This window comes from Musca autumnalis, unplaced genomic scaffold (genome assembly GCF_047663935.1).
Source record: "Musca autumnalis isolate F117 unplaced genomic scaffold, ASM4766393v1 scaffold_3, whole genome shotgun sequence".
NCBI lineage: Eukaryota > Metazoa > Arthropoda > Insecta > Diptera > Muscidae > Musca > Musca autumnalis.
In genome coordinates, this window is record NW_027411866.1 from 219,479,197 (window position 1) to 219,504,992 (window position 25,796).

At 36.7% G+C, this 25,796-nt stretch overlaps 1 protein-coding gene across 3 annotated transcripts; it reads right to left on the reverse strand.

Annotated features, from left to right (window-relative positions):
• Positions 1 to 112: 112 nt before the first annotated feature.
• FucTC (alpha-(1,3)-fucosyltransferase C) lies at positions 113 to 24,625 on the reverse strand. 3 transcript variants are annotated; one of them, XM_073976882.1, is made up of 3 exons: positions 23,313 to 24,625; positions 4,441 to 5,962; positions 113 to 857 (listed from the first exon to the last, which is right to left on the reverse strand). In XM_073976882.1, the coding sequence occupies exons 2-3, from the start codon at positions 5,331 to 5,333 to the stop codon at positions 419 to 421; spliced, it is 1,332 nt and encodes a 443-aa protein (XP_073832983.1). In that variant the 5' UTR covers positions 5,334 to 5,962; positions 23,313 to 24,625; the 3' UTR covers positions 113 to 418. The 3 variants fall into 3 exon arrangements, with proteins under 3 accessions (XP_073832983.1, XP_073832985.1, XP_073832984.1); XM_073976884.1 differs by having other exon boundaries at positions 24,463 to 24,561; XM_073976883.1 differs by having other exon boundaries at positions 24,005 to 24,410.
• Positions 24,626 to 25,796: the final 1,171 nt, after the last annotated feature.

The following is a 25,796-nucleotide window of genomic DNA, read 5'->3' on the forward strand; positions in this document are numbered from 1 at the left end:
CTATAAAACTGTTTCCCAAATTATTCCCCTTTCTACTTACCTTTCACTCTTCTGACGTGATTCGAAAATCATTTACTAAATGCAAATTAGAGCCATTAAAACACCAATCAAATAATTATTGCCGATGTAATAAAATTTCTTTGTTTTTTGTTTTGGTTTTTTCGTCTTTTACATAAAAAAATAAAATTTTTATATCACATCATTTACGTAGTATATGCCGATACAAGAAAAGGTGTTGCATGTATGCATGTGTTGTATAGCAAAGTACTAATAAAATTTAAAAATAGTTTATGGCGTTAATTCACCTAGTCAAAAAGAGGAAAAATACATTTTTCTCTTATAAATATTTATACTTAAAGCTAGAAAACAAATAATTTATTAAAAATGTTTTTTTGGTTTGTTTTACAAAATTATTAATCTAAAATTTGATACGTGACTTAAAGCGACAGCTACCTTTTAACCACCATTTTTCTATGTCACTATAACTTTGAGTTTTCAGATAGTATTGAGGTTGATGCAACCTCTGACACAGCTCACAGAATGGTGAATAGAAGCGCAGCTCATAGTGTTGGCGCCACCAAAAGTAACGCATATATTCGATAGGATTTTTAGCTAAATATTGCAAATAGTCAGCCAGCTCTGAGGGTGTGGCAAAATCTTCAACATTTATATAGGAATGGGGAGGTAAAAATTGCTTATAATTTGCACCGCCAAATACCACCGGTATTATGTTGCGTTTCATAACCTTATAGAGTTTTTCCGTTATATAATCAATGCATAGTGAATTTTCAAATGAGAAATAAAATTTATATTTTTCATCGAGCATTTTGTCGCATTCGGGGGAACCATTTGGACAGCTGGAAAGAGAATAAGAGAAAAAAATTAATAATTATTTTTATTTATTCTTTGAGTCAAAAAATATTGGAAAACAAGTAAAAACATTTTAACGTTTTATAGCCTCCGCCACAAAATATTCTGAACTAAAGTGCAATAATTAGTTTCAGGATATGTATCTAAAAATGTCTTCAATTGGGCGGTACCTTTACATGGAAAAAGTTCAGTACAAAAATGTAGCTAAATCCCTAAACGTACCGAAAATAGGGAGTTACGTTTTATGGAGCCTATACCAAAACATGGGGGTGGCGTAGGGGATGGAAGATACCATGGAACGGTCCTGACCGGTTTTAACATGGGAAAGCCCAGTATTTTTTTTTGGTCCTTCTTTCATCTCAAGTGGACACTGACCTCCCCGTGGTGTCACCTGGGAACTGCCTTTAACACCCGTTGAAAAACTTGGGTTTTTGCGTCGGGTTAGTAACCCTCCCCTAGAAAAAACAGCCTACTATGAAAAAACGAAAGAAAATACAAACAAACCCCTCTAAAGTTAAGGAACCCCGAAAACGTTTTAAGGACCATGATCTGCGAATCTGCACCTGGAATGTTCGCACTCTTTATAGAGAAGGTTCAGTTTACGCATTGGCAGATGTACTTGAAAAGTACAAGGCCGATATTACTGCCATACAGCAAATACGATGGAACGGGAAAGGCATCACAACAACACCTAAAGGTGACGCACTGTATTATAGCTGCCATGACACAGTTTGGTTGCGGATTTGTAGTTGATCGGAGGTTAAAACATATGGTCTCTAGCTTCACCCCAGTGAATGAAAGACTCGCTGCAATTCGATTAAAAGCAAAATTCTTCAACATCAGCTTTATTTGCGCTCATGCTCCCACTGAAGAAAAGGACGAACAGACCAAAGATATATTTTACGAGCGCTTAGAAGAAACTTATGACCGTTGCCCTGCCATGACACTAATATTATACTAGGCGATTTTAATGCCAAAATTTGAAAGGAGAATATCTTTGGCCCAACAGTCGGAAAATTCAGTCTCCACAGTGAAACATCGGACATGAGGCTGATAGACTTTGCAGCTGCAAAAAATATGGTAGTTAGCAGAATTGATCATGTTGTGATAGATCGAAGACATTCAAAGCGTGTTGGATGTACGATCGTTCCGAGGCGCAAACATTGATTCGGACCACTACCTTTTTGCAGCAAAGATACGTACCCGTCTAAACGTTGCAAATAAAGCACGAACAGACACAACGCGGAAGTTGGACATCGATAGGCTGCAAACACAACAGATAGGCACAGCATATTCCACTCAACTAGCCCAATTGCTTAATGCGAGCACTAGTTCTCAACACAATGGCAAAATATTGCCCACTCCATGCAAACAGCCGCAAAATCCATACTTGGATTCCAGAGACCTCCACAAAGGAATTCATGGTATGACCAGGAGTGTCGTGCTGCTACCGAAGAGAAAAATGCGGCATATAGAGCTACTTTACAATCAGTAGCAACGCGTAGCGCACGAGAAAGATATCGGGAGCAAGAAAAAGAGAGAAACGGAAAAGCGGGAGTGTGAACAAATCGAGATGTAAAGGAGCCAGAATGAAGTCCGAAAATTCTACCGAAATGTGGCACAGGCACATCCTCCTGTAGAGACCAGCAAGGTAATCTGGTAACAGATACAAGTGGCGTGCTCAGGATATGGAAGGAACATTTCTCCAATAGTAGCGAAGACAATGATACCACAGATCCAATTCCAGAAGATGGTAAAAACAGCAATCAACCGGCTTAAGAATAGTAAACAGCAGGAGCCGACGGCTTACCAGCCGAGCAGTTTAAAACCGGAGGCGACGCGCTGATAATATGCATCAGCTAGTTAGCACCATCTGGCAGGAAGAACGCGTACCCGACGATTGGAACCTGAGCATCCTGAATTTATGCTCCAACTATATATAGGGGCATAAGTCTTCTCCCTATCGCCTACAAGATAGTGTCCGGGATATTGTGCGAACGACTAAAGCCCATGGTCAACGAAATAATTGGACCATACTTATGCGGCTTTAGACCTGGCAAGTCCACCATTGACCAGATATTTACCCTGCGGCAAATCCTGGAGAAAAGCCAAGAGATGCAGATCGACACCTACCACCTTTTTGTCGATTATAAAACAGCCTTCGACACTCCGCTACGTTCAAAGGTATTACAAGCAATGTCTGAATTTGGTATCCCCGCAAAGCTCATTCGGCTTTGTAAAATGACTGTAACTGACACAAGATCTTCAGTTAAAATAGAAAAGAACCTCTCCGAAGAGTTTTGTACCAAAAGAGGTTTCAGGCAAGGAGACAGCTTTTCGTGTGCTCTTTTCAACATCCTGCTAGAAAATGATAAGGCGCGGTATTCCAAAAAGCGAAGCACGAAACAGAGAGAATTGGAGATCTTTTCTTAGTTCTGTCTATGGAACAAATGTTCTGTAATGGGCCAGCTAAGTAAGTAAGTAAGTGGGATTATAAGAATAAACCTCCAAACTATAGAACATCAGCAGGTACCGTTCTATGGAAGCTATATCAAAACGTTCTATGGGAGCTATATCAACGGTGGCTAAATACATACACAAATATTCGTAATTTCGGTTGAATATTCTGCAAATTTTATCCATTTCAATAGGGTAATGCTACTAAAAAAATCGGACGGCACCGCTCTATGAGGGCTATATAAAAACGCAAGTCCATACTTCCTGAGAAAATGGCCCGAAAGATGTAACAAATAAAAAATTATCAGTCGGTTTTGGCGAAAGAGATATACCCTCAGTCTATGTCTGGGGTCTTTTCAGAATTTTGTGGCCCTTTTCGGACATTTGAACTTGTCGACAAAAATGTTGATTAGGAATAAAGTTAAAAAGTGTTGCGGAGTAGGTACTTGAAGGAATGGACCGACATAGTCCATTATGGAAGTGGAGTCATATCTTTACGATAGATATGGCGCCCACTAGTCGTTTCAGTGGGTCATCGTATAGATTTTGGACCAGTATGCTAGGAAGCATGGGCTAAAATCTGAAAAATTCCGAAAATCGGATGGCACCGCTCTATGAGGGCTATATTAAAACGCGGATCTGACCGGCAATTTTCTGGGGAAAGTTTTACAGCGCCTACGACGGTAACAAATTTTAACTATTTCGGTCAGATAATTTGGCTAAAACCTTCAAAATTCCTAAAATTTGAAGGTACTGTTCAATAGTGACTATATGAGAACGTGGACTTGTGCCGACAACTTTCTGGGGGAAAGTTTTTTCAGCCCCAATGAAGATTAAATACCAAATGTCGGTAAGATAATAGCGATATAATCTTTTAAATACCAAAACGTGGACCGATATAGCCCGTTTTCAATACCAAACATTCAAGGAGTAATGGATACTTCTGTTCCAAATTTAAAATATATCGAGCCGTCATATCGACTTCGAATTTTATACTGTTCAAGAATATACTTTATAGGATATGCGACGAATATTTCGAAGTATTACAAAAGGAATGACAAAGTTAATATACTCTCCGCGGTTTAAAAAACAATAAATAATATATTTACATACCTCATGGGTCCACATTTTCCATAGACATCAACTTCCATGTGCTTCTGCAACTCAGCCGTCAGCCGCTCACGCTTCGACAATGTCTCACAATGTGATACAAACCATGCCGCCATTTTGGTTTTATTTGGCCATAACTTCCAAATTGCCGTATCATTATAGATATTCGGAACAGGACGCCATTTAGGATATTCGGTTGGTAAGATCCGCATACCCGTCTCCTTATCCACAAACCAATTATAAGCCCAAATAATATCCGAATCTGTACGATATGTCATGGTTAAATTATAGAAATTCCTCTCATCTGATAAAATGTGTTTTGTTTCACCCGGTGGTTCCATTAGGGCGAAAACATACAACTGCCTCGGGTTGCGTTGTGAAGGCACTGAATTTATTACCGAAAATGGTTGGGCGGTATGGAACAAAATGGCATCATACATTTGTAATTGGGGAAATAGGTCACGTTTATTGGTTAGGACACAATTTGATACCGGACATTGTAGCTCCTTGTGAAAATAGGAGGGATCAATTAAATCATCCGGCAAAGACCAACGTTCATCACCAAAGAACGTATTCCACAACAAAATAATGCGCGGCTGTTGGCCATTATCACTGGTGCTGTTGTTGCTATTCAATTCTTCAAAACTCTGCACCAAACGATATTGATTAAATTCCGGTACAGTGTGATCGATATAAAGCCACGTTAAGAAACCCGTTATACACAGCAGGGTCAAGATTACTAGCACAGCTTTTGTTCTACACTTTCTTTTCAGTTGCATCTGTTCGTAACGTTCGATTTGTATGGCATTCGCGCGAATATTGTCGTTTTCGATAATGGCCGCGGTGGTGTTTTTCCGTAACAGCGGTTCTCCTTGAGACCTGGCAAACATGTCCATTGAATACCTACGACTGAATGATGAATGCCATGCCAGGCAATAAGTACTTTGTTAATTATGCCACCGCCACCGCCATCGACGACGCAACACCCTTGCCAGCACCCTTCTGCTTCCACTTTGTGTATTAATGACCACATTATCGAAACTAACTAACCAACCAAACCAACCAACAAAATAGATTACACATTGTTGGTAATTTCTGTTGTCAAAATTATCAGCACTCTGTTAAGTAGTTGTAGTTGTTTATGAATTGTTGTCGTTGTCGACTATTGGAAATATCGTCACCATTTGCTAGGATTATTGGCTATGCGTAGAGCAAGTTGCAGGTAGTGTTTATCTAGCGCTAAATATCACGTATGTGTTTAATGGTAGCGAATGTGCTGTTGTTGTAGTTGTTGCTGTTGACATGGACTAAACTAACCATTAGTGCAACAATCCAAATAGAACCATTCCAATTTGTGTCTTTTCTCTGCTCTGCTCAGCTATGTCATAAATCCTTATCGCCATCGTCGTCGTGGTCGTCGGCATCGTTGTCCCTTGCTGATGATTAAATTGCATGCAATAGCCACGACGGCGACTGCTATCACAAGCCACGATCAATCAATTTGTTTGCCGATGGAAAAAAAGTTCTGTAAATAACGGTAACAGTGATTATTATCGCAAGTAACACTTTTCATGGGTTATAGTAAAGCGATGTTTATGATAAATAGCACACCTACAATGATTTGACATTTTCATGAAATTGTGTTACCTTGATTTCCCACCCAAAAAGAAAAAGATTAGATAACATTTAACGTCATTTTTTTGGATTTTATTGAATAGTTATTTTATTAGTCACAATGGTGTAGAATTCGAATCTGAAAATATGAACACCATCTATTTCCAGAGAGTTCTGCACTTTTATATAGATAATTTATAAGGGAAATACGTTTTTAGGGATTCACTATGCCAATTATATTAAATCAGCCTTATTTATGTCCATGCTCCGATCGAAAACAAAACAAAGAAAAACGAAAAACAAACAAGCAACAAACCGTTAAGTTTAGCCGAAATTTTTATAACCTCCACCATAAAGTATTCTAAACTAAAATGGAATAACTAGTTTCCTTTCCTGTCCTATATCCTAAGGTCCTAAATTAGGTAAGAAATTTTATTTAAAAACGTCTTCAAAATGGCGGTAACTATATCAAAGTGTGGTCCTGTGTTGATCATTTTGGTGGAGAAGGTTTGTGACCATTGAAAACCTCAAATGTAAAATAACAGGTAGCTAAAGAATGTAGATAAAATCCTAAAAATACCTAAAATAGGGAGGTATCGTTATATGGGGGCTGTACCAAAACATGGACCTATATTGAGAATTTTTGGTAGAGAAATGTGGTGACCACTAAGAACCACAGATGTCAAATTACCGCTACTTCCGTAAACAATGTAGTTAACATTCTCGAACTACTATTTGATGGAGAAGTTTTGTGGCTACTGAGAATTTTGAATTTGGAATTTAGATCTCACACAAATAGTGAAATCGACTGAAACAACTCCACATTAAGTTATAGAAAAGAACATGACGAAATCGAACTACACCTTAGTTGTCTTCCTTCACAAAGAAGGTTTACTTAATAATGTGAAACTAGAATCCATCCATTCGGCTCTAGAGCAGACAGAATGTTATCAAGCAGAGTTACCAATTCGAACATTGGGAGAGTCCCATAAAGAAATTCGTCAACAAGGGCAAGGTTCGTTTACCATTACTCTAGCTTCTGGTGGTGATTGCTACTAAGGAAGTTTGACAAAATAGGAAATAGGGTAGTTGCCTACACAGAATTTATTTAAATCATTAGGAAATTCCTGTGTACATTGTCTAACCTAAAGCTACATACGTGCTTCGGTAAAACTCTGGATGGGTATGCTATTCACCAGGCAACTCATCCTGCTCGCCTATAGACTGCCATAAAATAAAACATAATTAAAACAAGTAAAAAAGCGTTAAGTTCGGCCGGGCCGAACTTTTCATACCCTCCACCATAAAATATTCTGAACTAAAATGGAATAATTAGTTTTCATTCCTGTCCCCAAATTTAAGTGGGTACTTTAAAATATCAGATAATGTACATAAAATGCTTCATTCGGGAGGCCCTTTTTTATGGTGCCTATATCTAACTATGTATGTTGACAATTTTTTTGGGCGAGAAATTGGGAGGTACCGTTATATAGGGGTTATAGTAAAACATGGACCTATGTAGACAGTTTTTGATAGGAGCCTTTAATGTCAAATAACTCCTAATTCGGTTAAAAATTCTAGATAGAATCCTCAAAATACCTAAAATCGGTACATAACGTGGGAACTTCAAATTTCATTAACAGCTAGTTCGGAGGTATGAACAATTTTTGTTGCAGAATTTTTGTTGGCTTTTAAATTTCAAATTACAGAAAGTTCGTCCAAATAAGTAAAAAAGTGTTGCCGACAGATATATACCCTCAGCCAGTGTGAAGTGAAACATTCACCTACGGACTGATCGAATGTATTTAATGTCTCTTCAGAATTTTGTGGGCCGGTATTGCCCCATGAAACTAAGTTTGGATATAATATGACGAAGACCAAATCGGTTAAACAATTCGAGAGTAGCACGATTACTCTCGAATTGTTTAACCGATTTGGTCTTCGTCATATTATATCCAAACTCCGACCTCCACATATGGTGACATATGGGTTTTTTACACATTTCGTGCTGTTTACCAAGTGATATGGACTTGCCCCTGAAAAAAACTTTTACCATTGTAGTGAAGGTAGCGAATGCAAATCGTTTCAACAAAAATCAAAGTGATTCGAGATCAGGTCTTAAAGTGAAATCAACCGAAATTTTGTGTGGGAGGTACCCAAATGAGTGGAAAAATATAGTCCATATTCGAACCTGATCTATATCTGGTAGATATATTACGATATGCAAAGTATGGATTACATCGGTCACTCCCTTCAAGAGTTATCGTCCGCACAATTTTTCCGAACATTTTTGAAGTTGTGTGGGGGAGGTAGCTGAAGAAGTGTACCGATATGGCTTATCTTCGAACTTAAGCTATGTTTGGACAAAATATTACGGATGCCACATTTTGGACCGAATCAGCAGATCCGTTCGAGAGTTATCTTGCGCTCCAAACACCTTACACGGTGTGTGGGAGGTACTCGAAGGAGTGCACCGATTGAGTCCATATTGAAACCTTATCTAAGTATGGGACACATTTCACGATGGGCAAAGCATGGACCAAATCGGTTGCTCCCTTCAAGAGTTATCGTGCTCAGAAATTTTCCGAACATTTTCAAGCTTTTGTGGCGGAGGTACCGGAAGGAGTGGACCGATATAGCTCATCTTCGAACTTAAATTAAGTTTGGGTAAAATATTACGAAAGCCAACATTTGAACCGAATCCGTTTATCCGTTCGAGAGTTATCGTGCCCTCCAGCCAGCAAGACAGGCATACAGACAGACAGACAGACAGACGGACGGACATTGCTCAATCGACTCCAAATTGTCTGAAACACATTTCGTCCAAACATACTTGGGGTCTAAAACCATTATTTCGATGAGGCACATTTTGCCCGTATGAAAGTGTATATATACCCTCGTTAGCATAAATGCTGAGGGTATAAAAATAAAGCTAAGGTTCGGAAACTCGGGAGGTTTGTTTTGGGGCTATACCAAAACATGGACCTACGTGGTTAAACATTTTAAGTAAAATCCTCAAAGTACCGAAAATCGGGGAGTATCGTTATATTGGGGCTGTGTTAAAAATTGTTGATGCAGATGTGTGGTGACCACTACAACCTTTAAATGTCAAATTAGAGTTAGTTCGGTTCAAAATTGTAGCTAAAATTGCCAATTACTGAAAATTGGGAGGTACCGTTATATGGGAGCTATATCCGAACATGGACCTATGTTGACAATTTTTGATGGAGAGATGTTGTGACCACTAAGAACTTCAAATGTCAAATTACTGCTTGTTCGGTTTAATGTTGTAGCTAAAATCATCAAATTACTGAAAATAGGGAGGTACCGTTATATGGGGGCTTTCTTGACAATTTTTGGTGGAGAGGTGTGGTGACCACTAAGAATTTCAAATGTCAAATGTTCAAATCACAGATAATTCGGTTAAAACTTGTTGGTAAAATTCTCAAAATACCTGAAAAATGTAGCTAAAAACGTCAAAATACCGCAAATCGGGGGGTACCGTTATATGGGGGCTATACCAAAACGTGGACCTATGTCCACAAGATTTTTTAATTATGTTTGTTGACACTTAAGAACCCTAAATGTCAAATTATAGCCAAATCGGTCTGAAAATGTAGCTAAAAACGTCAAAATACCGAAAATGGGGGGGTACCGTTATATGGGGGCTATACCAAAACGTGGACCTATGTCCAAAACTTCTATTTTATAAGTTTATTAACACTTAAGAACCCTAAATGTCAAATTATAGCTACATCGGTCTGATAATGTAGCTAAAAACGTCAAAATACCGTATATCGGGGGGTACCGTTATATGGGGGCTATACCAAAACGTGGACCTATGTCCACAACTTTTGTTATATAAGTTTATTGATACTTAAGAACCCTAAATTTCAAATTATAGCTAAATCGGTCTAAAAATGTAGCTAAAAACGTCAAAATACCGCAAATCGGGGGGTACCGTTATATGGGGGCTATACCAAAACGTGGACCTATGTCCACAAGTTTTGTTATATATGTTTGTTGACACTTAAGAACCCTAAATGTCAAATTATAGCCAAATCAGTCTGAAAATGTAGCTAAAAACGTCAAAATACCGTAAATCGGGGGGTACCGTTATATGGGGGCTATACCAAAACGTGGACCGATATAGCCCATCATCGAACTTGACCTGCCTGCAAACAAAAGACGCATTTTCCCAAAATTTCAGCGTCCTATCTCTATTTTTGTGGATGCTAGAGTGATTACCACAGACGGACGGACGGACGGACGGACGTGCTCAGATCGACTTAGAATTTTACCCTGATCAAGAATATATATACTTTATAGGGTCGCAAATGAGTATTTCAATGCGTTACAAACGGAAAAACAAACTTAATATACCCTCCATACTATGGTGGAGGGTATAACAAGGAAGCAAATGCTATAGTCGGACGGGGCCGAACATGTGATACACACTACATCGCTACTCCTGCAATTAGCTACTAGCACATCAAAATTCCTTTATTTAACAAATACATAAATTTATTGTAAGAAATAACTTTGTGGAATCTCCGTGTCCTAAGACTCCACATTTAAAGAAGTTGTTCATGGCTGAAATACTCAGGAAATGTCGCCAACATTACTAAGCGGTATTTTGCCACCATTAAAAATTGTATGTTTCCTGGCCGGAAAAACCCATATTAAATTAAACGTCAGAAGGCTGTGAGTGCCTTCGCCTTCACCAAAATTAATATTAAAAAAAACTTTAACGACAGCTACACCGAGTATATTTTTCAAAAAGTGACTAAGCGACCCCATGCTGCAATACATGTATAAAAATCCAATTGGACAATTAATATGCTGAGGCTCCACCCCAGTGAATGAAAGACTCGCTGCAATTCGATTAAAAGCAAAATTCTTCAACATCAGCTTTATTTCCGCTCATGCTCCCACTGAAGACAAGGACGAACAGACCAAAGATATATTTTACGAGCGCTTAGAAGCAACTTATGACCGTTGCCCTGCCCATGACATTAAAATTATTCTAGGCGATTTTAATGCCAAAATTGGAAAGGAGAATATCTTTGGTCCAACAGTTGGGAAATTCATTCTCCACAGTGAAACATCTGACAATGGTGTGAGGCTGATAGACTTTGCAGCTGCAAAAAACATGGTAGTTAGCAGTACCAGATTTAAGCATCTCGATATCAAATCAAATTTAATCTGTGTATGTCGATAAAGGGCCATTCTATATCACTATGAAAAACTGGCTTAATGAATTCAATCGTGGCCGACACTCGCAAAAGAGACGAAGGTCGTGAGGCCGTTGTGCCAGAATAAAAATAAGCCGTGAGTGAACGGATAATGCAAGATCGCCTTGTTATATACCGTGAGATAGAGGCGTCCTTGTATACTTCTTCCATTCGATATTGCATGAACACTTGGCCGCAAAAATGAAGTTTTCTCGCTAGATGCAGCAAAATTGGTCAATTGTTCAAAATAGGCTCTTGTGGATTTGCGCGGTGCTTTAAACGACAAACGTGGAATTGATGGGTCATGCGCCATGGGGATCTAATGACTTCATTTGATTGCAGCACATCAAGAAAAAAATGCGTGATCAACGATTTTCGTCTGCAGAAGATGCTGTAAAAGCGTTCAAAACCATGTTTTCGAGGTGTCTCAATCAAGCCACTGAAAACAACCCAACAAATGGTTGCATATGAAACTGTCCTAAGTACGTTTAGTTGCCTAGACCAGAAAGTTTTTAAGTGACCCTTGTATGCCCTTCAGGAATTAAAATATGGACAAAAATTAAATTTTTATATTTTTCATACAAAATTAATGGTCCATTTCACGCGCTAAATAATATTAGATAATCGTCCAAAATTGTAGGCAACTTCATCGACCTAAACTCTTACCTCGTGCAAAATTTCGTGACTATTGAGCTATAATTGCGACCTCTAGCGTCTTTACGATTACACTACAAACAAATAACTGTGTATGTTAGGCTGTGGCTCTGTTTTCTGACCTCGTACATCAACATAATTGGCATCAATGGAAAGGTCGAGAGATCGTCTTCGAAATTTGTCTTCCAGAAACAAAGATTTAAGCTGTATATTAAAAATTTTCACAATTTTCATACAACAGTTGTGGCCCATACAGTGCTGCTCAAAACATTTGCAACTGGAATGACTAGTTCATATTTTATATACATAGTTCTGAGATAGTTTGTGGATTTGAAATGCCAATATTTTTGTAGATTGATTGTTTATTGAATCCTTTTTAAAGATTTAAAAATTAATTTGCAAAAATTTCACTTATTTTACAAAAAATATACAAAACAAAGCTCGGACTCACTTTTGGTTCTGCTCAAAACATTTGCAACTAGAAAATTTTATTCAAAATCTGAAGAAATTATTTTTGTTTTGATAATATATTGTGAATTAAACATTTTATTTATTATCGGGAGACATCGTAAAGCAAACCAGTTAACTAAATAAGTTAATATATCCTTTGGAATCCTGTGCTCTAAGGATAATTGTTAAATACCAAGGTTTTTTCGATATTTAATAGTCTAGAGTCCAGATTAGAGTCCCGGAACCTCCTATATGAATTTAGATTACTATAGCTGATTGCGTCCGATAAGAACTTAAGCATATTTTCAAGAAATTACTAGTTTTACGTGGTTATATATACGTTTAGAAGCGGTATTATGCCAAAACATTCTGTTATACGCCAATTCTGGAGTATGCTTGGTGAGATTTTGACATGCTACCTGTCCGGTTAGTTCTTGGATCTGATAAATATCTCGACCTCATGTATCCTGGGGTGCCACCGTGTTGCAATGGTATGCACGCCCGCCTTGCACGCAGAAGGTCGGGGGTTCGATTCATCGGCCAAGCAACATCAAACATTTTTCAACGGTGGCAAAATACCCCTCAGTAATGTTGGCGACATTTCCTGAGTATTTCAGCCTTGAAAAACTTCTCCATAAGTGGTGTCTTAAGACACGCCGTTCGGAATCGGCGGTAAACAGTAGGTCCCATATCATTGAGCTAAATATGAATCGGCGTGCACTCATTGATATGAGAGAAGTCTCCCTTGTCCCGTATGGGATGTTGTGGAACAATGTATCCTGTACCATTTCTGTCCATAAAAATACCTCCAGGGCAATATAAAACACCTTCTACATTTTGGGTCAACTTTTTCGTATAAGGGGACAAATTCTATTATCTTCAGTTCTGGTGATCAATCAAATTTTTTCAAGTCATATAACTTAAATATTGATTTATATCGAGGAGAAGTACTCGATTTCACTACTCCAAAAATATAACCACACATTTTTTGAATAATTTCTATGAAAAATTCCATTTTTCCCGGAAATTACTCTTTTCCCAAAATTTGCCTATTTTGGTATACCGGTGTCTTTGGTATGTATCGGAGATGTTTGTATAGATTTATCGGTGTCAAGTCTTTTTTTAACATCTGTTGATGACCTCTGAGAGATCTGCTTAATAATTCGTATAATTTTTTGATCATCCCCTGCAGTAGATGTTGTTGTCCTTGCATCTTCTTCCCATTTTATGTCGATTTTAGTTCTTTTTACGTGGTATCCAGCTCTGTTTTAGATATTGTGATGTTCCTATGTTTAGTTTTAGACCTCGTTGGATCCACAATTTTCAAAAATTATTATTTTAGCAAAGCGTTGATAAAAATTTCTGGTCGTAATTTAAGTTTTTCTTAAAAATCGGACATGTCTTGTTTTCGGCATACTTGTCTATCAAAAGTAAACATAAAAGTAATCCTCATGAAAGCTTTTTGCCCCCTTCTTCTGATTAAAATTTCAAAACTCAAAATGTCCCTAAAAATAGATTGAATGTGATATAGGCATCGGAGTTGCAAATGTTTTGAGCAATTTTCACAATTTTCATACAACAGTTGTGGCCCATATAACGCTCTAAATATTATCTGATCAACATCTCAATTTGCAAGCTCCTTCTTTGTGATATACTCTTACCATATTTAAAATTTCGAGGCGATCGAACTATTATTGTGACCTACAGAGCCGCTACAAAATTGGATAAAAATTATGTATTTGGTCCATTTTACCCGCTAAATATTTCACGATCATCACCACTAACAATTGGTGTATATTCTGGTCTGAACCCGACCTTTATGTAAAATTTCGTGACGATCGGTCCATAATAGTTACATGATTTTTTGCCAAATCAAACTTATAATAACCTTTCCGCATAGTGGTGTAGGGTATAAAAATTAAGTTTATTTATAAATGCACTAAAAACTAGAAAATAAAATAAAAATAAAAATACCTGCCGTTTATCTAGTTTTTAGTGCATTTATAAATAAAACAATGTAACTTAATTGTTATGCCCTCATCATTTAAACTAACGAGGGTATATACACTTTCGTACGGGCATAATGGTTTTAGACCCCAAGTATGTCTGGAGAAAATCTGTTTCAGACAATTTGAAGTCGATTTAACAATGTCCGTTCGTCTGCCTGTCTGTCTGATTGGTGCGCATGATAACTCTGGAACGGATGAAACGATTTGATTCAAAAGTTAACCTTCGTAATATTTTGTGCAAACTTAGTCTAAGTTTGAAGGTGGGCCATATCGGTCCATTCCTTCAGGTACTTCCCGCACAAAAGTTGGAAAATTTTCGGAAAAAAATGTGCGAACGATAACTCTTAAAGATAGCAATTGAATTGGTCCATACTTTACACATCGTGAAATTTCTACCAGACATAGATAAAGTTCCAATATGGACTCTGTCGGTCCACTCCTTCGGGTACTTACCACACAAAATTTCGGAAAAGTTCGCCTTGGTTTTTGTTGTAAAAACTTGTATTTACAAGTATTTTCAGGGGCAAGTCCATGCTTCCCGAGAAAATAGCCCGAATGCTGTAAAAATGCCCGCTGCTTTCAGACTAACTGAAATGACTGGTGGTCACAATATCTTATCTATGAATAGGAAGGACTCCCACAATAAGATCCACGTCCAAAATGGACTATGTCTGTCCTTGCCTTCAAATACATCCTCCGCAACACTTTTGAGCTTCAAACTAAATATATTTTTAATAATTGGATAAAAAGGTCGAAAAACATAACAAAGTTATATTTTTTGTCGGCAAATTCCAAAAAGGACACACAGACAGAGGGTATATCTCTGTCGGCAAAGCCGCCTGATACTTTTTTACTTGTTTCGACCATAACCAAATTACATGCAATTCAGGGCGAAATGAAGACAAAACTTTAAAATGTCTGAAATCGGGTGCTAATGTAACGGTACCTATATCAAAACCTGGACCCATCTCCACAATTTTTGATGGGAAAGTTTATTTACCATTGGGAACTCCAAATGCCAAATTACAGCCAATTCGGGCTAAAAATTAAGTTAAAATCCTCAAAATACCTGGTATTGGGTGGTACCGCTATATGGGGGCTAAAGGGAAAAATGGACCCATATTGGTTTTGGTTTACTATTCATGTATTGTAATCTGAAAAGTGTACAAAGTTATACTTCGATTGGGCTAAGCCGATAGCTTTAGTTGCTAGTGTTTTTAAATATATCGCTGCAATTTTGTTTTTTTTTTTAATGCTGCATCGCAGCGCTAAAAAGCACTTCTCTGGCGACCTTATACGATGTCCAAAATACTCTACGCCTGTATATGCAGGTTCAGTATCAGGTATCTGAGGATGCTTACAGGCTCAGGGAGCTACACCTGTGGCGATTCTTACGGCTTGGGCATGCAAGCATTCTGCAACAGATAGCTAACCAAATAGAACTAACTACATTTCGCAGACTCTGGATTTCAATATAGCTGCTATTAACCTTCCGCAAATCAATGTGTGGATACATTGCAGGCCAATCCCTTAAAGGTTACCAATTTTTACCAATGGATCGAATATGGAAGAGGGAACGAGAAGTCTTAAATATTGTGTTATATACTGTCAAGACTTGAACAATTTGCAAACTTAGCGACAACTGCCGTGTTTTTAGACAGAAAATTTTTCAATGCTGAAAGCTTTAGAACTGTTAGTGAGAATTGCGGAGTTTGAAGGTAGAGTGGGTGCCACCGTGGTGCAATGGTATGCACGCCCGCCTTGCACGTAGAAGGTCGGGGGTTCGATTCCCCGGCCAAGCAACATCAAACATTTTTCAACGGTGGCAAAAATTCCCCTCAGTAATGTTGGCGACATTTCCTGAGTATTTCAGCCTTGAAAAACTTCTCCACAAGTGGTGTCTTAAGACACGCCGTTCGGACTCGGCGATAAACAGTAGGTCCCATATCATTGAGCTAAATATGAATCGGGGTGCACTCATTGATATGAGAGAAGTCTCCCTTGTCCCGTATGGGATGTTGTGGAACAATGTGAAGGTAGAGTGGCCACGGTATACATATATAATAGGGTTGATAAATTTTATTGGGTACCGGAGAACTGCAATATTGATAAACTCAATAAGTACTACAGTGAGTTAGTCGTAAGGGTCTTAAGGCAAAAATCACAATTTATGTAGGAGACCTCGCTTTTCGCTGTAGCATAAGATCCATGACCAGCAAGTGGGAGAACAACAATATTGAGTAGTGCGGGCTCTGTTAAGATAAGAAGAAATTGATGTTTTAAAGTGGGAGGAGGTATTTAAATTGATTTGTTTTCGGGAATAGCTGGGTGAGTATAGTTTCAAATACCGCCACATCCTCATCAGCTCTCTTAGTTGTTTGTACGGAAACAAAAAAAAAACAAGTAAGAGAAAGATATAGTCGGACTGAGCCGAGCATGTGATACCCTACTCCACTACCCCTGGGCACAAGTTTTCAACGGATTTTATTCTGTATGATTGCGATATAGTCTAGCCGTCCGGTCATACATATGTTGATATACACGATAACATACCAGATATATATCACAAACATACACCATTACTGGAAACGTAACCTGTTTGGCTATTAAAAAAAAAAAACTATATTGAAGACTTTTGGAAATAGATTTCGATGATGTTCACCGAATCGACCAATGAAAAAACCACCAATATTTCGAGATATTACATTACATTTGAACAAAAGGTAACACGACCCCGTACATCATTGTAATTTGTATCAATTAAAAAACTCCCTGTTAATTTGTCAATTAAAAAACTCCCTGTTAATTTGGCAAATTCTATATCATTCCCATTCATTCATCCCATTCATATGTTAGCGATAGTTTAGTGAAAGGTCAAGAGCTGGTTTTCAGGTTTCGTAATTTGCCGGACCCTAGAAATTAAAATATGGACCAAAAATTAAATTTGGATAATTTTCCACAAGAGTTATAGTTAATTTCACACGTTACATACTATCCCATTATGCAAAATTATTGCCATCTCCATTTGACCAAAACTCCTTCCTCGTGCAAAAATTTGTCAAAATTAAACTATAACTGCGAACTATATCTGCAATATAATTGTATAATTGGCACCAATGGCCGAGAGATCGTGTTCCAAATATAACTCACTTGGGCGGTATGTATCTACCTGTAATACCTGTATATATACTAAAAATTTCACAAATTTTCACACACAAGTTTCGGTTCATTTTACCCGCTAAATACTGTCTGATCATCATATTAAATTGCAAGCTTTTTTTCTGTCATAAACCCAAGCCTTATGTCAAATTTAGCGCTGATCGGACTATTATTGCGATCTACAGAGCAGATACAAAGTCGGATAAAAAATTTCTTTTTGGTCCATTTCAACCCCTTAATATTTTACGATCATAACCAATAACAAAAGTTGTCTATTGTGGTCTGAAGGTCCATAATTGCAGCCTGAAGTTTGATTTATATTTTTACACACGGGCACACATCTCAAAATCGCTTTATATTGTCGACATATGAATTTTGGAATATCATTTGGGGTCTACGACGAATATTTCGCGGTGTTAAATGAATTTTTAGCAAAAAAAAACTTATAATGAATACCCTTCCAACATTGTGGAGTAGGATATAAAAAATAAGACAAATCATCAGGATATCTTGCGATATCTGAAACTATAGGCTTCTCGGTCTTTCCCGATAGCAAACCTATTTAACTACTTCCAACATTAGAAAGCTGTTATACCCAGTGTTTGGATTTTTTTCTAGTTTTTCACAACATAGTACAGGGTCTAGCTGGTGCTGTGAAAGTGTCGCAGCATAGTACATACCCAGCAAATTAAATGTCTGATGTCAGACAAAAGGAACGATTTCGTTACGATGTCGGTACGATTGGTTTGCTGGGTAGTCATATCATCCAAAACAATAACAAATGCTATTGCTATGCTGTGCTGTGCTGTTTTCAAAAACAAAAACGAAAACTGTTGCTGCGCTACGATCATGAAAGAAGCACATGGTCTATGCTGTGATTGTGAAATCTTCACAGCACATAGCATAGCATAGTCTTCAAAATCAAAAACGAATGTTATTGCAATGCTGTGCTATTTTCAAAAACGAAAACTGTTGCTGTCCTATGCACATAGCATAGCATAGTCAGCGTAATAAAAAACGAAAACTATTGTTGTGCTGAGCTACGAATATTTTTACATAAAATGCTGTTGACTATGCTAGGGCTATGAAAATTTCACAGCAGTCATGAAATCAAAAAACGATTGCATTTGAACATTTCGACATAGGTTAGCATCATTAATATGTACTCAGTAAAGACACAGAAAGTTGTTCAGTGTTTCCTTACACCATAGATGAGCAAAATGAGCACTCGCCTTTACGTTTTCGTGCGATTCGCCATAAATGCTCTCTTTGTGTTCATCATTGCCTTACACTGAGGAATGAGAATGAAATGTATATTGAAAGAGCTACACGTGGAAATCGCCCGCATTTGTACTTTTTTATGTGCAATGAAGATTTCACAGCACAGCATTGACCATGTGCTATTCTACTTTTACGTTCGTAGCATAGCACAGCAAAAGTTTTCGTTTTTGTTTTTGAAAACAGCACAGCATAGCAATGCATTAATTTTTGATTTTGTTGACTATGCTATGCTATGTGCTGTGAAGATTTCAAGTTGCAGCATATATTATGTGCTATGCTGTTTCAATGTTTGTAGCACATGAATAGCTTCTGCTATTGAAATAAAAAACTAGCGTAGCATAGCAACAGCATATTTTTGGTGTAGCAAATTCGAACACTGGTTATACCCTTAACGTAATTGTTTTAGATCCAAGTATGTTTGAACAAAATCCGTTTCATAAAATTTTGAGTTGATTTAGCGTACGTATGTATGTTGTTTGTGTGCACCATAGCTCTCCAACCTAGATTAAGTTTGAACATGGTTCATATCGGCACACTCCCTCTGGTACCTACCCCACAGTTCACAGTTCAGGCCATGGAAACAAGTCACAAGCACAAGTTTCTACTGATTATACCCTCCACCATAATATGGAGGGTATAATTAAATTTGTCATTCCGTTTGTAATACATCGAAATTTTCATCGGAGACCCTATAAAGTATATATATTCTTGATCAGCGTAAAATTCTAAGTCTGTCCGTATTAGGGTGTCCAAAACCGAAACCGGTTAACTGGTTTTGAGTTACAAAATCGAAACCGGTTTTCGCCAAAAACGTCTTTATCGATTAACCGAAAAAACAGTAATTTGTGTCGGTTAACCTGTTTTAAAGAAATAGTAATATTTTTAATATTAAATTATAATTGTATTCTTGAAAGTGAACTAAACTTAAGTAACACAAGGTACAGGCAAAGTTGTAAATGTCAGATACATTTAAATTTGAAAAATATTTTGTGTAAAATGTATATGTAGTTGGTCCAATCTAGTTCAATTGAACGATCTATGAAAAAACTGTGTATACGTAATATCACAAGGTAGTACACAACGTAGAATTAGTACAGTAAACTAAGAAATCGTCACATTTAAGGTTGTAAAGGGTAACGATAACAAAATGCATGTTTGGCCGATACGATAATTTGAGGTTCTCAACGCATGAGGGTACACAATTTTATATATGTATGGGTTTTTACTATTCTTAGAGCACAATTCGGGGTAGAATTTCATTATGAAATAATCATATGATAACGAAGTCGTTATACTGAATTTACCCCTTTCCGCATATTTTTAATCAATTTTTTAATTATGAGTAATTTTGTACCTTTTTTACAAAACCGGCTATCAGTTTTAAACATTTTTGAAAACCGGTTTTAGAAAAAATTGAAAATTTCAATTAACCGAAAACCGTTTTGTTTTAAAAAACCGGTTGTTTGGACACCCTAGTCCGTATATCCGCCCGTCTATTGAAATCAAGATGCAGCTCGTAATTTTGAAGATAGTCAATATTTGGTACAGAAGTTTTTATTACTTGCAGGATGGTTGGTATTGAAAATGGGATATATCGGTCCACGTTTTGATATAGCCCCCATAGAACGGTACCTCCCGATTATCGGTATTTTTAAGGTTTTAGCTTCATTATCCTACCAAAATGGCAGAAATTTGGTACGTAGTCTGCTTTATGGGTATAAAACTTCCCCTAGAATTTTGTCGGTATCGGTCTATGCCTTCATATAGCCCCCATAGAACGGTATCACCCGATTTTCGGTATTTTGAAGGTTTTAGCTTCATTTCCTCCCGATTTTCGGTATTTTGAACATTGTGGCCTCAATATTCCACCGGAATGGCTGAAATTTGGTATTTAGACTTCGTTAGGGGTACTCAAACTTCCCCTTTAAATTTGTCGGTATAGGTCCACGCCTTCATATAGCCCCCATGGAGAGGTACCTCTCGATTTTCCGTATTTTGAAGGTTGTGGCTTCAATATTCCACCAAAATGGCTGAAATTTGGTATTTAGTCTTCAATGTGATATAAAACTGTTCGCCAGAAATTTGTCTGTACGCTTTCATATTGCCCCATTTCCGACTAAAATTCGTCGGTATAGGTCCATGTTTCGATATAGCCCCCTTAGAACGGTACCTCCCGATTTTCGTAATGCTGAAGATGGTGACGACAATATCCCACCGAAAGAGTTTAAATTCGTTATTTAGTCTTCCAAGGGTTATAAAATATTCCAGAAGAGTATTATCAGTATAGGTCCACGTCTTCCTATATCCCCATAGAAGCGTACTTCATGATTTTCGGTATTTTTTAAGTTTTAGCCACATTCTCTTACCGAAATATAGGAAAATTGGTATTTAGTCTTCTTTGAGTCTAACAATTTTCCGTCAGAAATTTGTCGGTATAGATCGACGTTTTGAAATAGCCCCCGTTCTATGTGCCTCACATTGCTGAAATTGCTGAAATTTAGTATTAAGTCTTCTTCATACACGAAAGGAAACTAATTATTCCATTTAATATTTTATATATTATATTATATTTTTTATTTTATATTTTATGTTTTATATTATATCTTCTTCTATATATATCAAATTGAAATTTGTTTGTCTGTTTGTTTGTTTGTTTGTGCCTTATAGACTCGAAAACCGCTGAACAGATCTTTCTGAAATGTTTAGGGTACATTGCTACATGGTCTGGAATGAAAATAGGCTATATCATTTTTTGAAATTTCTCGTTGACCTAGAGATATAGCATCAAAACCGGAGGTACCTCCAAAAAATTTAGATTTTGTATGCAAATATCTTTAGAACTGTTACAGATACAATCTCCAAATTTTGTATGCGTGACGGAATTTGATGTTGAAATAAATTTACCAAATTATATTGAAATCGGTTCAGATTTGGATATAGCTCCCACATACATATATTTTCGGCCGATTTCCTTATTTTATGTACCAAACATGCTATTTATGCCCAATTTCGATGAAATTTGGAATGTATGACGGAACTTGGTCATGGAAATAAACGTGCCAAATTATATCAAAATCGGTTCAGATTTGGATATAGCTCCCATACACATATATTTTCGGCCGACTTCCTTATTTTATGCACCAAACACGCTATATATGTCCAATTTCGCTGAAATTTTGAATTTCTCATGGAATTTGTTCTAGAAATAACTGTGCCAGATTATATTGAGATTGGTTCAGATTTGGATATAGCTCCCATACACATATATTTTCGGCCGATTTCATTATTTTATGCACCAAGCACGCTATATATGTCCAATTTCGCTGAAATTTAAAATGTGTAACGGAATTTTGTCTAGACATAAATGTGCCGAATTATATCGAAATCGGTTCTGATTTGGATATAGCTCCCATATATATTTTCGGCCGATTTTCCGCATTTGATGCACCAAACACGCTATATATGTCCAATTTCGCTAAAATTTGGAATGTGTAACGGAATTTGGTCTAGGCATAAATGTGCCGAATTATATCGAAAACGGTTCAGATTTGGATATAGCTCCAATATATATTTTCGGCCGGTTTTCCACATTTTTTGCACCAAACACGCTGTATATGTCCAATTTCACTGAAATTTGGATAGCGTGACGCAAATCGTTCTAGAAATAAATGGGACAAATTATACCGAAATCGGTTCAGATTAGAATATAGCTCCCATATATATTTTCGGCTGATTTTCTGTTTTTATGCACAAAATGTGAATGTGAGACGGGATTTGGTCTAAAAATAAATTTGACAAATTATATCGAGAGCGGTTCATATAGGAATATAGCTACCTATATATACATATTTTCGGTCGATTTCATGTTTTTGTTACGTATGTTCAATTTCAATGAAATTTTGAAGACTTAGCAGTCAGTAAAAGTCATCATTATTTACAGAAGTACTTATAGTCGGGAAGGGATTGACCAAGGCTACATCTATTAAGTATCATGTCTTTGAGAGACTTCTTAAGATTTATGTTTTATTATGATATATCTAAATCATTAGGAATACTTATAGGCGGAAAGGCTTTCGGAGGAGTGTTACCTCCTGAAACATACAAAAATACCATAGTAGCTCCATAACAACCCTGAATAGGTATATAACGCCTTCATATCTCCTATATTTATTCGTTAAAATATTAAAAAGTCGTAGTCGGGGCAGCAAAGCGCACCGGGTTCAGCTAGTATTATATATTTTATATCATATATTTTATTTTTTATATATTGTATTTTATATTTTTATTTAACTATTTTATTCTTTATATTTTATGTTTTATATTTTATAGTTTATATTTTGTATTTTACATTTAAAATTTTGTACTTTATTTTAGCTGATTTGTTGGCTAGTGTTCGATATCAACATGTCTTCGTTCTTTATAAATGTCATACAAAATATATAATTACGATTAAAAGATGATTATTATTTTTTACCTTTCTCCATGTGAATACGTGTGGGTGTGTTAGTGTAGGTTTGTTTGTGCTGTTTCATTCTCTTAACACTTTTCGAAAACATCTTTATTTTTAAGCGATTTACACTTTTTTGTTCTGATAAGACCGGCAAAAGCAGCACCAACAAGAATTTCAAAACAAAACTCGAACGCTAACAAGTGACGATGATACACACATGCTTCAAATATCTATGGAGTGCACTTGATAAACGATAGTTTTGAAAATGTGAGTCAATATTGTGAAAATAACAACAAAACCATAAACGAGTAGAGGTTTTAACAAATCAAAGATAAATATCATGGTGGCGGCAAACAGTGGGTTCCCTGGGCACGTCGTTCACCAAATAACGAAAATCAATAAAAACCCAACAGCAACAATTTTGTTTGGTGATATTTGATTCGCGGTTTTTTGTGGTAGGAGAATTTCAGCTAGCTTCCACATCAACTGTTAAATGTTATTCTGTTGCTTATAATAGTATTCAGGGAGAGCTTCATAAATTCTATATTGAATTCTCAAATAATGTTTTGTTTTGAATGCGAAAGAGTGAAGTCATTCGCTACAATGAATCACTTTTTGTTGGCTGTGACTTTGAATTTTGTTTTAGATTTTTTGTTTTGTTTTTGTATTTGCAATATACTATAGTTTAGTTAGTTCCGTTTACATTCAATATTTACTTATTTAGAGTATGACGAAGTGTTTTGGTATTTTGCCAATAAACACAACAACAAATCACTGAATATAGGTCACTTCTGGAGTCCATTTGGCAAATTAAGGCACATTGGTTATAATTAACCCACAAAGCGATTAAAAGCTGACACCACTCAACGAATGTCCTTTGTATCCTTCATTGAACCTGTCACACCATTTAAATTGCGTGCAAATTAACCACGGCAATCACGGCACACTCTCTGTAGCAACAATTTGCCTTTTCACCAATAACAATAACAACAACAAGAACTGAAATTTGAACTAAAAAAAATCAAACTAAAGTTCAAAACAGAAGAAAAAACCGAGGAGAGAACACTTCTTTATTGTGGTAGGCCGTTAGTTAACTCTTCAACGTTAAAATGCTTACTAATCGGCATGCCACAACTGACTTGTGAGGTCCAAAACAGAACAGTCACACACTCACACACACTTTCATTCTATATTCTAAATAAACAACACAGTAGAATAACAAAACCCGAACAAAAAACCTCGAAGTGAAAGTGAAGTGGGTAAATGAATAAGTGAATGAATGGATTGGATGGATGGATGGCCTGTATGACTGGCTGACTGACTGTCTGACTACAGCTGAATTCTTTGGCAGGCTAACTTATTTAGCTTATATGCACATTGTATTTAGTCAACGAGGGTCGTATGATTTGTTTGGAATCGCGTTGCAATCATTGATATGAATTAAGAAGTCTCTAATTATACCTTCGGGGGTGTTTGTGGGACATAGAACGTGACTATATCGACTTAGAATTATACTCGAATATTTAGTATTCATTTTGTACATAAAACTAAAATGATTATTTCGCATGGTTTAATACAGAAGGACAAACTTTATATGGCCTGATTCTACGCTGGAAATATAAAAGGAGCTTCTCCAATCAAATTCTCTGGTGTTGAAGACTTACACATATGAAGTCCTGTGAATATATATCTAGAGTCTCAGGAAAATATATTTATACTTTGGCCCTTAAGTAATCCAATATAAACATCGAGCAGTGACGTTCTTCAAAGCTAAGTTGTCTACGACATAATTACAAAAACGAATTATCAGCAAAAAAGAGTCTTTATAGACGACACGGTGCTCTTGAAACAGTTTTAAATGGAAGGTGCTTGCACCTCGGAAGTTTTTGCGGATTCTGAAACTACCATGTTTATAAATGAGAAAAATCAAAAAACAAAAAAAAATCGCAGGAGCGCTTTTTAAATAATTCGCGATTTATGTTGACATTTTTAGGGGTTGTATAGGTTTTCACGATTGTGCTTAGAAACCGCAAGTCCTATCTAAATGGGATTTGAGAAAAAGTTGTAGCTATGAAAATTCACTACAAGATCGGCCTTAATGGTATTATCGTAGTTTTTGCCGTTTTTGAGATATAGAAGTTCAAATTGGGACAATGCACTGACTGTATCGCCCCCTTATAAAACAAGGTCATAAAGGGTGCGCCTTAACTAACTTTTGATGAAAACCGATTACACAGGGAAAGTTTTTGTGAACTCTGAAACAGCAGTGCTCATAGATGAGAAAAATCCAAAAACAAGAAAAAATAGCTGTTGGGATTTTTAAATAAATCGCGGTCAAAATTCACATTTTTAGGTGCTTTTTAGGTTTTCACGATTTTCCTTGGAAACCGCATGTCCAATCGAAATGGAGCTAAAAAAATTTTGTAGCTGTGAAAATTCTTTAGAGGATTGACGTTTATCATTTGTTCCCAGCCGGTACCATTTTTGAGATAAAGAAGCTCAGTTTAC

Coding starts and splice junctions, on each gene's coding strand:
- FucTC (XM_073976882.1), bottom strand. CDS start 5,333: ATGGACATGTTTGCCAGGTCTCAAGGAGAACCGCTGTTACGGAAAAAC. Junction 858..4,440: donor GGAAAATGTGGACCCATGAG/GTATGTAAATAT, acceptor TTCTCTTTCCAG/CTGTCCAAATGGTTCCCCCG.